This window comes from Ovis canadensis, chromosome 5 (assembly GCF_042477335.2).
Source record: "Ovis canadensis isolate MfBH-ARS-UI-01 breed Bighorn chromosome 5, ARS-UI_OviCan_v2, whole genome shotgun sequence".
Taxonomy (NCBI): Eukaryota; Metazoa; Chordata; class Mammalia; order Artiodactyla; family Bovidae; genus Ovis; species Ovis canadensis.
In genome coordinates, this window is record NC_091249.1 from 22,636,412 (window position 1) to 22,649,291 (window position 12,880).

A 12,880-nucleotide genomic window follows, 5' to 3' on the forward strand; every position below is an offset into this window, starting at 1 on the left:
GAGGGGCAGGGCTTGTTTGGGGTGAGATCACGGATGGCGACACTGGGCGAGGGGGTCTGTGATCGTCCGCTGGGCCAACGTGAAGGGGCGTCCAGCATGCCTTCTGTGGAAAGCAGTTTGGGCTCGGAATGCCTGGAATCTGCAGGCCAGCAACTTGGGGCCAAGGGGAGACCGGAGGAGGGCGGATCCGCGAGACTCCAGGCCGCTGAAAGTCGTAGAGGAGCGTGGCTTCTTGTTTTGAAAAAAAAAAAAAAAAAAAAAAAAAGGTGTGCGTCTGTGAGGCTTGCAGCACAAACCAATGAAAAGCGAGGGAGGGCGGAGCCTGTGCAAGAGGCGGCCAGTAGAGACGGAGCTCTTAGAGGAGGGGCCTGTGTCCCGGTGAGTGGCTAGGACTCCGCGCATGCGCGGAGGGGCGCCCTGGATCCAAGCGGCCAAAAGGGGCAAGGACACAGGTGCTTGGCCCAACCCTTTCAAGGCGTGCGCCTGATCACGTGACACGCAGGGCGCCGAATTCCTCTGGAGCCAGCGCCATTTCCTATGGGTGAAGGTTAAAGTTCCACGGGGGTAGGAGGAGCATCCTGATACGACCTGACCTTGACTCACGGCCTGGATTCGGGAGTCAGATTGGAGTCCAGGCGCTCGGTGGAGGGGAGGGGTCCGGCTTCAGGAGAGGGTCATGCACGCAGACTTGGAGGTGTAGTCATGGGGTGGGCTCACCACTAGGGCGAAGATTGGTGTCCTTGATATCAAAGAGAGGCGGGGGTTTCCCGCCGACCCATTGAGAAGCAGGTAAGTGGGAAATAATTGGAGGCGCTGTCGCCGCGTTGACTTGTGGTGGCCGAATTTAGCTGGTCGTGGTAATGTATGGGGCGGGGGGTTGGGCTAGCGTTGCAAGGGGCGTGGCCTGGTTAGGAGCCTGGAGGTGTAAGGGGCGTGATCGCTTAGGTGCGCGAGACAAGGGGCGTGGCCGGGATCTGGGCCGGGAGAGAGGGTGTGCCTTCTGAGTAATTTAATTGTCGCCTCCAAGTCCAAGCACTGTCCTTTCTTCCTTAGGTGTCAGCTCATGGAGACCGCGGCGACTGCCGCCCCAGCTTGGGGCTTCTTCTCCTCTTTCCTGCTCCTGGCCTTCGGGACGCTAGTGGCCGCCTTGCTGGGCGCCGCTCACCGCCTGGGGCTCTTCTATCAGTTGATGCACAAGGTTCGGGGGCATACAGGGGTGGCGGGCTGGGGGCAGTCAAAGGAGTGGACTTCCGTTAGCACCGTTTCCAGCTAACCCATTTCACAGGCGGGGAGAGTGAGGTTCCGATTAATGCAGAGCCGACTCACTCTGCATTCCCGACTCACTGGTCGGGAAATTCTAGGATTGGTTGCTACTGTGGAACTGCTTCCGGGACCCTGGACTTTGCCTCTAGGAAGGGGCCACAGGGAAACTACAGCTGCCCGGCACTCCACACCCCGCCCGGCACTCCACACCCCACCCTACCCCCTTCCTTAAAGATTCTCAGTCCTTTTCACAGAGCTGTGCTCCCTAATACGATGGAGTCAGAGTGCTGAGGGCAGGCCCCAGAGGATGTGGCTGGCTGTGACAGATTTGTGAGGGTAGCTGTCTGTTCTGCTCAGCGCTTTAGAGCGATTTTCCCAAGTACCCATCAGTTTGTTTTCATTTTCCACAAGCAGGAACCGAGGCTCAGAGAGGGTGTGTGATGACTTGCCTAAGGGGACCTGTTTAGGGAAGAAGTGACTCCACAGACCTGGCTCTGAACTACTTGGCTCCTCGCAGAAATTCACCCTTTCCCAGACCCTTTCCGTCTTTTTTTTTTTTTTAAGTCTTTACTGAATTTGTTGCAGTGTTGCTCCTGTTTTATGTTTTGGATTTTGGCTGCCAGGAATGTGGGATCTTGGCTCTCTGCCCAGGGATCGAACCCACACCCTCTGCATTGGAAGGCAAAGTCTTAACCACCAGCCCACCAGGGAAGTCTCCCTCCTAACCTGGAGCAGTGCCACTAGCCTTGTGGACCTGTAAAGATTTAAGACAAAGGCCGGGCTTCCCAGGTGGTGCAGTGGTAAGGAACCTGCTTGCCAGTGCGGGAGACGTGGATTTGACCCTTAGGTTGGGAAGATCCCCTGGAGAAGGAAATGGCCACCCACTCCAGTATTCTTGCCTGGGAGGTCCCGTGGACAGAGGAGCCTGGCAGGCTGCAGTCTGTGGGGCTGCAAAAGAGCCGGACATGACTGAGTGACTGAACAACCATAACAGTGACAAAGGCCTCTGGTGTACGGGGCTGTGTGGAAGCTGGGGCTGGGAAGCCCCAGCATTGTCTTTGCCACAGGCTGCTCCTGTGCTAGGCAACTTGGTTGTTGGCAGCCTGTGAATGGGGCCTGGTCCAGTGGGTGGGAGGGGGCCTGGGAGATGAGTTAGCAGTCTCCTGTTGTGGGGACCCGATACTGGAGGGCAGGCCGTTCTGGAGTCCCAGCTGGTGGCTTCTGGCCAAGCTCCCTTGGGCTCTGTGGATCCACCTTTTCTAATCTCTCTTCCTGTTTGCGCCACAGGTGCCTTGAGAGCACTGATTCTATGGGACTTTGAGTCTTGCTCAGGAGTCATGGTCTTTGTAGCTGTTAAAGGATATATTGTCGGGAGGCTCTGATAAGATGCCTGGTGTGGCTCAGTGGTAAAGAATCTGCCTGCCAATGCGGGAGACGTGGGTTCAATGCCTGGGTTGGGACGATACCCTGGAGAAGGAAGGTAACCCATTCCAGTGTTTACTGCCTGGGAAATTCCACGGAGAGAGGAACCTGGCGGGCTACAATCCATGCGGGTCGCAAAAGAGTCAGACACGACCTAGCGACTAAACAAGAGCAAAGCAACACCAAGCTTCCCCTGCCTTCCCGCCTTGCCCCTCCCCTCCTTCCTGGGGGAGGGGTGTAATTCCTCTGCCCACCTGCCCTGGTGTCTGCACCTTGGTCCTTGACAATCTCACTCCTCCCCTCTCCCGGCCCAGGTGGACACGGCAAGCATCCGGCATGGTGGGGAGAACGTGGCAGCCGTGCTGAAGGCCCACGGTGTGCGCTTCCTTTTCACGCTGGTCGGCGGGCACATTTCGCCACTGCTGGTGGCCTGTGAGAAGTTGGGCATCCGTGTGGTGGACACCCGCCACGAAGTCACAGCTGTCTTTGCCGCTGATGCTGTAGCCCGCCTGACCGGTGAGGGCAGAATGGGGAGGGCTGGGGGCTGGTGAGACTGGGATGTGTTTGAGGGGGCAGGGATTTTATTTTGCGGGGAGAGGAACATGGCTGGGAGGGTGGACCCAGCTGAGACAGGGTTTGTGTTCCAGGGACGGTGGGTGTGGCAGCAGTGACGGCAGGCCCCGGCCTCACCAACACAGTGACTGCGGTGAAGAACGCCCAGATAGCTCAGTCCCCAGTCCTGCTCCTGGGTGGGGCTGCCAGCACCCTGCTGCAGGTGCCCTGTCCTGGTGGGGTGGGGGGCAGGTGGCAGGGACCCCAGGGAGCCTGGAAGTGCTCATGTATTGACTTCCTGGATTTTTTCTGTCTCTACTAGAATCGGGGTGCACTCCAGGCAGTTGATCAGATGTCCCTGTTCCGGCCGCTCTGCAAATTTTGTGCTTCTGTGCGAAGAGTGCGGGAAATCATCCCCACCCTGAGGGCCGCGATGGCGGCTGCACAGTCGGGCACCCCCGGTAGGTAGTGGGGCGGGGGTTGGGCAGAGGTCCCGCCCTGGGACCTGGGAGGCACGGCAGACTGAGCGTTCTCCTTGTCTCCATGCAGGCCCGGTGTTTGTGGAACTGCCTCTGGACGTGCTGTACCCCTACTTCATGGTTCAGAAGGAGATGGTGCCAGCTAAGCCGCCCAAGGGCCTCATGAGTCGAGCGGTCCACTGGTAAGTAGCCCGGCTCCTACCACTCTCCCTCCCATATTCCCTGGCTTCTCTCACAGATCCCTGCCAGCACCCATCCTTTCTTTGACTCATTCACTGATTTGCATGTTAGTTTGAGAGGAGCCAGCCACGGGGAGAGTTTCCTAGGTAGAGGAGACAGCATATGCAAAGGTCCTGAGGCAGCAATGAAGTTTGTGGGTTGGGAAAGCAAAGTGGCCCGTGTGGTGGCAGCAGGTGAGCAAAGGGGAGAAGGGTAGAGGCTGAGCTGAGAGCAGTCAGCAGGAGCGCCTGGGCAGACCTGGGGCTTTGTTTTTTTAAATAAATGGCTGTGATTTTTTAAATAAAAGGTCTTGAACATGTTACGGTATTGCTTCTGCTTTGTGTTTTTTTGGTCTCGAGCCATGTGTGATCTGAACCCTCAGACCAGGGGTTGAACCTGTACCCCTGCATTGAAAGGCCAAGTCTTAACCACTGGACTGCCAGGAGAGTCCCTGGGGCTTTGTTTTTAATTAGAGAGCCATTGAGAAGCATTTCAGGACCTTAAGCACTGGCACGGGATACCCTGGTTTGGTTTGTATTTTTATTATTAACTTGGCTGTGCTGGGTCTTCATTGCTACGCCGGCTTTTCTCCAGTTGTGGTGAGTCAGGGCTCCTCTTTCTAGTTGCGGTTTGTGGGCGTCTCACTGCAGTGGCTTCCCTTGTTTCGGAGCACAGGCTCTAGGGCATGTGGGCCTCAGGAGTCGCAGCTCCCGGGCTGTAGAGCACAAGCTCAGTGGTTGTGACACCTGAGCTCAGTTGTCCTAAAGCATGTGGGGTCTTCCCCGGGCAGGGATTGAGGCCGTGTCTTCTGCATTGGCAGGTGGATCCTTTACCACTGAGCCATCACGGAAGCCCTGGTTTGGGTTTTTATTAACGATCCCTGTGGCTCTTGCCAGAGAGTGGACTTTGGCGTCAGGTGGAAGCTGGGAAGCCAGGGAGGAGGTGTGGCAGTCCCTGGGATGAGAGTTGATGGTGGCCTGCAATCTAGGTGGTAGGTGTGGAATGCAGAGATGTGGATGGATCTCATATGAGTGTCTGGACCTGCAGCAGGATAGGATAAGGGGACGGTGGGTCCCTGTAGGCCCACGGCATGGGCACAGTTCACTCTGGGGCCTCCTATGGGACTTTTGAGTGGTGAGTAGCCTGGGTGTTGGAGAGACCAGGCCTGGTGTGGGATAAGCTTGAAGGTTTTCCTGGAAGAGCTGCAAGTTTCACGGAGGAACATCTTTCCATTGAGAGGCCAAAAAAGTTGTAAGTAGGGGCATAGACTGAGCAGAGGTATGTGAGAGGGATCATTTCTGGTCACCACTGAGGTGGACCTGGCTGAAACAGGACACAGAAAGGAGAATCAATTCTCCTCTTCCCTCTCTGTCCTTTCCATTTGCCTGTCCTTGCCCCTCTGACTTCTACTCCCCCTCCAAATATTTAGTGAGTGCCACTATGTGCTAGGTGCCAGGATGGGCATGAATAGGACAGATAGGTCCCTGCTCCCTGGGCATATGAGGAGCACCTGGAAGGCCAGCTCATGGTGTAGCAGGTTAACTCACATGTCTCTTATAATAACCCTTAGAGTTAAGACTCAGGTATTATTCAGCCCATTTCGCAGATTATGTAACTGAGACCCAAGGCAGCTGAATGACTTGCATGCAGTTGTCCAGTTTGTTAATGGTGCACTAGGGTTCAGCCTGAAGGAACCTTCAATGCTTAATCCACACAGCTATGTTCCATCTGTAACATAGCTGGAGTGAAATGAATGTCCAGAGAGATGGGTTCAAATCCCAGAACTGCCACTAGCTAGCTGTGAACAAATGATTAAACTTCTCTTTTTTTTCTTCCAGTTTTATTGAGATCTAATTGACATAAACAACACAGTGTAGGTTTAAGGCGTACAGCATAATGATTTGACTTGTGTATATTGTGATTAAACCTTGCTTGATGTCAGCTTCCTCATCTGTAAGGTGGATAAACATTGCTTTTTCTCTCTAAGATTTTGTGAAAAATAAAGTGAGATTATTTTGATAGGGCAAAGCATATGCTGAAGTAGAAAAGAATTAATCATTATTATCTTAAATAAGAATAGGGCTGAGTCCCTAAAAAAGAATGAAATAATGCCATTTGCAGCAACATGGATGGATCTAGAGATTGTTGTGCTGAGTGAAGTGAGATAGAGATGGAGAAATATCATGTGACATCCCTTATATGGGGACTCTAAAAAGAAATGATATAAATGAACTTGTTTATGAAATAGAAAGGGACTCACAGGCTTAGAGAACAAACTTATGGTTGCCACTGGGGAAGGATGGGGGGAAGGGATAGTTAGGGAGTTTGGGATAGATATGTACACACTGGACTTCGCAGGTAGTGCTAGTGGTAAAGAGCCTGCCTGCCAGTGCAGGAGATGTAAGAGACTTGGGTTAGATCCCAAGGTCGGGAAGATCCCCTGGAGAAGGGCATGGCAACCCACTCCAGTATTCTTGTCTGGAAAATAACATGGACAGAGGAGCCTGGCGGGCTACAGTCCATGGGTTTGCAAAGGAACTGGACACACATGACTTAGTGCCTAGACAACAGTACAGTGTTTTGCAATGTGCTTTATATCCTGAGTGGATATATCACTGGACCTTGGGAGAGATGGTCCCTTTTACATCTTACAGAGGAGGAAGCTCAGAAAAGTTAAATCACTCAGCCAGAGTCACACAGGAAGCAGCAGAGCCAGAACCCAAGCCCACATCTGTCTGACCCAGTGGGTCTGGCCCCTGATTCTGGTGCTCCAGCCTGTGGCCCTTGTTTCTCAAGGTCTGTGTCAGGTTGGGGTGGTCACCAGAAGCTTCCAAGGGGAAACAGGCCACTGGGCACTTGGCCGCTGGGGTCTGTGTCCCCGGACCATTGTTCATCCACCTCTGTTCCTGCCCTGCCTTTCCAGTCCCTTTCTGGGCCCTTCTTCTTCAGCTTCTGAAACCCTGGTAATTACTCCTGGTAATGGCCTCTTCCTCTTCTCTTTGCAGGTACTTAGCGAATTCCCTGGCCAACCTCTTTGCAGGAGCTTGGGAGCCTCAGCCTGAGGGGCCTCTGCCCCTGGACATTCCCCAGGCCTCCCCCCAGCAGGTGACTTACCTCTGTTCCCTGGCCAGGGACCCCACTCCGCACCCAACCACCACCACATGCTGAGTGGCTTCTCTCTGAATCAGTATCGGGGCTGTCATCTTGGGGGGCCTCTTGGTGACCCGAGGTCGGCTCTTTGAGCCCCCACCTCTTGCCCCAGGTTCAGCGATGTGTGGAGATCTTGAGTCGGGCCAAAAGGCCCCTCATGCTAATTGGGAGCCAGGCCCTGCTGCCTCCGACATCCGCAGATAAGCTTCGGTGAGAAGCCTCCGGCCTGCCCTTATTGTCACACGCCTGGTCCCTTGGTGCCCTGGGAGGAGGGGCAGGCCCTGGGCCACACTCACTTCTGTTCTGCTTGGATCCCCAGGGTTGCCGTGGAGACCCTGGGCATCCCTTGCTTCCTGGCGGGGATGGCACGGGGACTGCTGGGCCGCAACCACCCCCTCCACTTCCGCCAGAACCGCAGGGCCGCCCTGAAGAAGGCAGACGTGGTCGTCCTGGCAGGTGGGCCTGGTCCTCCTACCCTCCCTCCCTTTCCCCTCCTTCTAGGTACCTCCCTGCCCGTGTGACCTTCCCCCCCTGGCTGGGTACTGGCTGGCACCTAGTCTCATAATCACCACCTTCCTACCTCTCACCCCTAATTTCTCACCAGGTGGCAGTCGTGTCTGGGACCCAGCTTTACATAGAAGGGCATGCACAGAGAGTGGGCGCCTGTGGGGCTGTGTGTACAGCACTTGCATATATATGCATTATATAGCATTGACACAGCCCGTACACATATCTTCTTACATAAAGTGCTCTGAATCCTGCTAGGCACATAATAGTTTTATCAGCTATTGTTGTATAATAACCACCCTAAACACAGTGGCTTACAACGCGCTTATTATTTTTCAAGACCCACCTATGAGTTAGTTGACAGTTTTTTTTTTTTCTCATTTTGGCAGGGCTCGTCCCTGAGTCTGCAGTCAGGAAGGCTGTGGTTGGGCTGGCTCGTGTACTTGGGGCCTGACTGGCTGCAGGACTGGGCTAGCATGGCCTCGGTTGGGGTAACTGAGTCCTCTCTCTCCCCCTACCTCCTCCTCCGTGTTTCTCATCAGCCAGCCAGGTAGCCTGGCCTTGTTCACTTGGTGGGTGATGAGAAACATGCAGGGCTGGGGGAACAAGGTTATATCAGAGAACAGGGTGGAAGCCGTAAGGCTGCTGGAGGTCTGGCTTCAGGAACACACGCCATGACTTCTCTCACCTTCTTGCAGGCCAGACACCATAGGTCTGGGGGCCAGTCTAGGTCCCAGGAGTGGGGACCTGCAGAGTCTTACTGCAGGGGGCACTGGCACCCGGAGGGGTGAAGGATGGGGCCCTTCCTGTACTCAGGGAGCCACAGTGGGTCGAGTAAGGTGGTGGGCACCCCCAGGAAGCTGGCCCTCGGTCTGCTGAGACCCGCCCCCCTTTCCCCAGGAACAGTGTGTGACTTCCGCCTGTCCTATGGGCGTGTCCTCAGCCGCAGCAGCAAAATCATTGTTGTCAACCGTGACCGGAAGGAGATGCTGATCAACTCAGACATTTTCTGGAAGCCCCAAGAGGCTGTGCAGGGTGAGCCCCTCTTTTTGTACGTGTTGCTTTTCTTCTGGCCTCTGCTGACAGCTGGCTTGAGCTGGGTGCTGGTGATCAAGGCCTGGATCCTGCCCCAGGGGGCACCCAGTTGGCTGGAGATGCATATTTGGCCCTTCAACTGGTAGGTGCTTCTGGATCAACTAAGGGTAGGGTTTTTTTTAGAAATTTTTATTGTGCATAAAATGGTCATTCCCCTTCGTAGGTCAGTTGTTACCACCTCTAAAACTGTTCACTGTAAACCAGAGCTTCCCAGATGGCGCTAGTGATAAAGAATCCTCTTTCCAATGCAGGAGATGCAAGAGATGCAGGTTCGATCCCTAGGTTGGGAAGATCCCCTGGAGAAAGAAATGGCACCCCACTCCAGTTTTTGTGCCTGGGAGATCCCATGCACAGAGGAGCCTCTCGGGCTATAGTCCATGAGGTCACAAAGACTCAGACCCAACTGAGCACACAGGCACACACGCACGTGCACACACGGCACGTGTTCTGGGGGGAAGGCCCGGGAATGTGCATGTGATAACGTGTCCTGACTGTACTCTGCCATGTTGCCCATGCCTTTAGGGCCTGGCGCTGGGAGCAGTGTCTTTACACGCAGCCCTGAGCACTGCCCAGGCAAATTGAGGGGCCGCTGCTGGTTTCTTGCTCCAGGCCCTGGCCGCCGCCACCATGCTGGCTTCAGGGCTGGGCACGGATGAAGACTGTCTTGCTGGAGCCTGGGTAGCCACTGTCATTGGCCTGCCCCTTTTGGCATTTGATTTCCACTGGGTGAATGGGGACTGCTCCTCTGCCAACCTGCTTCTGGGAGGAGGCATGATGCTGGCAGTGGCTGGTGACCACCTTGGTGCTGAGGGCCGCTCTGTGGCTGGTCAGGCAGTGGTGCTGGTGGTTGCGGTGACCATCCTCATTGTGGCCATTTTCACAACCAACTCTTATGGAATGTGGGGGGGTGTGATGCTGGGTACTGCAGGTCTTCTGAGCCGGCTGGAGGAGGACAGACTGCTGCTGCCGAAGGAGGACATCTGTCGCTGGGCCCTGGCTGGGGGCAGCTGGGCCTACCACCGGGCCCTGCACACACACACAGCGCCTACAGTGGGAGTGACGGCTGGAGACCGCAGGGCGAAGCTTCTGCCCAGCTACCACCTTCCCGCTAGTGACAGACGCTCCTCCCTAAAGCCAGCTTTCTGCAGATTGACTGTGTCCCTCTCTGGCTCAGTGTGAGGACTTGCCCAAAACCAAAATGAGGGGGACCGGGTCCCAGGCACGTTCTCAGGCTTGATTTTGGGTAGGCCATGGTTGTGGATCCAGAGAGAGGCCTGGTCTCCAATAAACCTGAGGGATTTAGCAGGGAAAAAAAAAGAGAGAGAGACCTGGGGTCTCTCAGTTTTTGTGTCGTGGCTCCTCTACCCCTGTTCAGTCCTTTTCCACAGCCTTTCCACATTCTGCTTTGCCCATCGTTCCGAGGACGTTGACTCTACCCTGCAGTGTACGTGAGAGGGAACTTGTGTCAGGCAAAGAAATGGCACCATGTGTATTCACATTTGGGAAGACCCACTGGAGCAGCTGATGGGCAGCAAGTTGGAGAGGACCACGTAGAGGCAAGGGGGCTGCTAAGGCCAGGACAGCAACCATGAGGCCTGGAGTCGGGATGGGCAGGGAGGAGAAACTCGGCTTCGCTGAGTCTCTGTGTGATCATTTCTGAGATGGAGCTGATGAAAGGTACATCGTCATTGGTTAATCTGGTCGCTCTCCAATACTCTGTGTGCCTGGGTTGTCGAGGTGTGCTTGGACGATAGAGGTGTTTTTAGAGACATGTTTCAGGGGCAGAATTGACAGGTCTGTGTGACCCAGGGTGTGAAGGGGGAGGCAGGAGACAGAGGCAGATGTGAGTTTCTAACTCACTTTGTAATTTTTTAATTTTTGGCTGCACTGGGTCTTCATTGCTGCATGGCCTTTCTCCAGTTGTGGCCAGTAGGGGCCACTCTTTAGTTTCAGCGTGCAGGCTCCTCATTGCGGTGGCTTCTCTTGATGTGGAGTACAGGCTCTAGGGTTCGACTCCTGGGCTCTAGAGCACAGGCTCAATAGTTGTGGTGCCTGAGCTTGGTTGCTCGGTGGCATGTGAGATCTTCCTGGACCAGCGATTGAACCTGTGTCTCCTGCATTGGTAGACGGATTCTTTACCACTGAGGCCCCAGGGAAGCCCTGCTGACTCACTTTGGCCTTGCTCTTCCTCTCACCCCTGTTGCCCTAACCCTGGTTCTGGCAGGCTCTGGGGTGTTTTACCCATTTTGCCTTAGGCCATCTCTGCCCCCACCTCCCCCGCTGCCTGCTTCCTTGCTTCAGATGCCTGTTGGCTTCCTGCTGCCTTTGGGCCTCGTACTCAAAGGTAGGAGGTGACCTTCTCCCCACAGCTGTGCCCCTTTCCTTCCCCAGGAGATGTGGGCTCCTTCGTGGTGAAGCTGGTGGAGGGCCTCCGGGGTCAGATGTGGGCCTCAGACTGGGCAGAGGAGCTTCGGCAAGCTGACCAACAGAAGGAGCAGACCTTCCGGTGGGGGCTGGGCAGAGTGGGCTTGGTGGGTCATGGGTTCCTGGCAGGCCAGGCTGCTGGCTCTGCTGACCTGCCTTGCTCCGTCACAGGGAGAAGGCACTGATGCCCGTAGCCCAGCATCTTAACCCGGTGCGGGTCCTGCAGCTGGTGGAGGACACTCTGCCTGACAACTCCATCCTGGTGGTCGATGGCGGGGACTTTGTGGGCACAGCTGCCTACCTGGTGAAGCCTCGTGGGCCCTTGTGTTGGCTTGATCCTGGTAAGGGCAGACCTACACCTGGGGCAGCTTGCACTCCTCTGGGCCTCTTTACACCTGATCTTGGTTCTCCTAGGGGCCTTCGGGACTCTGGGGGTTGGTGCTGGATTTGCACTTGGGGCCAAACTCTGTCGGCCGGATGCTGAGGTAAGTCAGAGTGTGCTGGGTGCAGGAGGCTTGCTGCTTTCTGGGCCGTACGCCAGCCCAACTATCCTTGGTACCCACCTCAGGTCTGGTGCCTGTTTGGGGATGGAGCGTTTGGCTATAGCCTCATCGAATTTGACACCTTCGTCAGACACAAGGTGACTGGGCGGGCTGACCCAAGGGAAGCTCAGAGCCTGGGGTTCTGGGAACTATGCTCAGGGGTGGGCTGGGGAGGGAGCTCCTTATCTGGCAGAGGTCCTGTCCTTGCCTTTCACCTGCTGCTGGCCAAGCCTTGGGACTGAAGGCCTTGGCCTGGCCTCCTCCTCTCCCTCCCTGCAGATCCCAGTGATGGCCTTGATAGGAAATGATGCTGGCTGGACCCAGATTTCCAGGGAGCAGGTGCCCTCTTTGGGCAGCAATGTGGCCTGTGGCCTGGCTTACACTGGTGAGAGGGGCCTGGATGGGCAGGGAGGGGGAATGCCATTTCAGGGTCAGCTGAATATGTATTCTCCTGGGCTGCCTGCACGGGGGGCCGGGCTTCTGCCACCATTTTGACTTGCCCTTCCGTTTTAGATTATCACAAGGCAGCCCAGGGACTGGGGGCCCAGGGCTTGCTGCTCTCACGTGAGAATGAGGATCAGGTGGTCAAGGTGCTGCGTGACGCCCAGCAGCAGTGCCAAGATGGCCACCCGGTTGTGGTCAACATCCTCATCGGGAGGACGGACTTCCGGGATGGCTCCATCGCCATGTAGGGCCTCATGGGTCAGTGCTTTTGGCTGTCTTCCCACCCCTGGACTGTGCCTAGCTGGCTTGGAGTTTTATCCTTGCCTGCCCTGGGCCTAAGCCATGAGGCCCAGTGACCCTGCAATCTTCCCTGAGGACAGGGAGGGGCTGGACGGAGTCAGAGCTAAGAGGGGTTCTGATAGCCCTGGGGAGTCCTTGGGCCTATTTGTGAACTCAACTGTGTCCTTTCTCCCCTCCTCACTTGTTCAGTAGCTAAGTCATGTCCATCTCTTCGTGACTCCATGGACTGCAGCATGCCAGGCTCCTCCAACCCTCCACTATCTCCCAGAGTTTGCTCAAATTCATGTCCATTAAGTCGGTGATGCTATCTAACCATCTCATCCTCTGCTGCCTCCTTCTCCTTTTGCCTTTGGTCTTTCCCAGCATCAGGGTCTTTTCCAATGAATTGGCTCTTTTGCATCAGGTGGCCAAAGTATTGCGGCTTCCTGTCTCACACAATGAATAAACCATGTCTGGTCCATGGGGGCCCAAGTACTCATCCCA

At 55.5% G+C, this 12,880-nt stretch overlaps 1 protein-coding gene across 4 annotated transcripts; it reads left to right on the forward strand.

Annotated features, from left to right (window-relative positions):
- Positions 1-396: 396 nt before the first annotated feature.
- ILVBL (ilvB acetolactate synthase like) lies at positions 397-12,880 on the forward strand. 4 transcript variants are annotated; one of them, XM_069590743.1, is made up of 17 exons: positions 401-789; positions 1,054-1,198; positions 3,000-3,201; positions 3,333-3,460; positions 3,560-3,698; positions 3,787-3,898; positions 6,941-7,040; positions 7,198-7,295; positions 7,405-7,541; positions 8,493-8,627; positions 11,079-11,193; positions 11,283-11,452; positions 11,526-11,596; positions 11,680-11,751; positions 11,933-12,038; positions 12,167-12,355; positions 12,587-12,880. In XM_069590743.1, exons 2-16 carry the CDS (start codon positions 1,064-1,066, stop codon positions 12,343-12,345), a joined length of 1,899 nt encoding a protein of 632 aa, XP_069446844.1. In that variant the 5' UTR covers positions 401-789; positions 1,054-1,063; the 3' UTR covers positions 12,346-12,355; positions 12,587-12,880. The 4 variants fall into 4 exon arrangements, with proteins under 4 accessions (XP_069446842.1, XP_069446843.1, XP_069446844.1 ...); XM_069590744.1 differs by having other exon boundaries at positions 420-564; XM_069590741.1 differs by having other exon boundaries at positions 397-789; positions 12,167-12,880.

Excerpts from the sequence above, each read along its gene's own strand:
- ILVBL (XM_069590741.1), top strand. The coding sequence starts at position 1,064 with ATGGAGACCGCGGCGACTGCCGCCCCAGCTTGGGGCTTCTTCTCCTCT. Across the intron at positions 3,202-3,332 it reads TGCTGTAGCCCGCCTGACCG|GGACGGTGGGTGTGGCAGCA; the intron begins GTGAGGGCAGAA and ends TTTGTGTTCCAG. Across the intron at positions 11,453-11,525 it reads CTTGTGTTGGCTTGATCCTG|GGGCCTTCGGGACTCTGGGG; the intron begins GTAAGGGCAGAC and ends TGGTTCTCCTAG.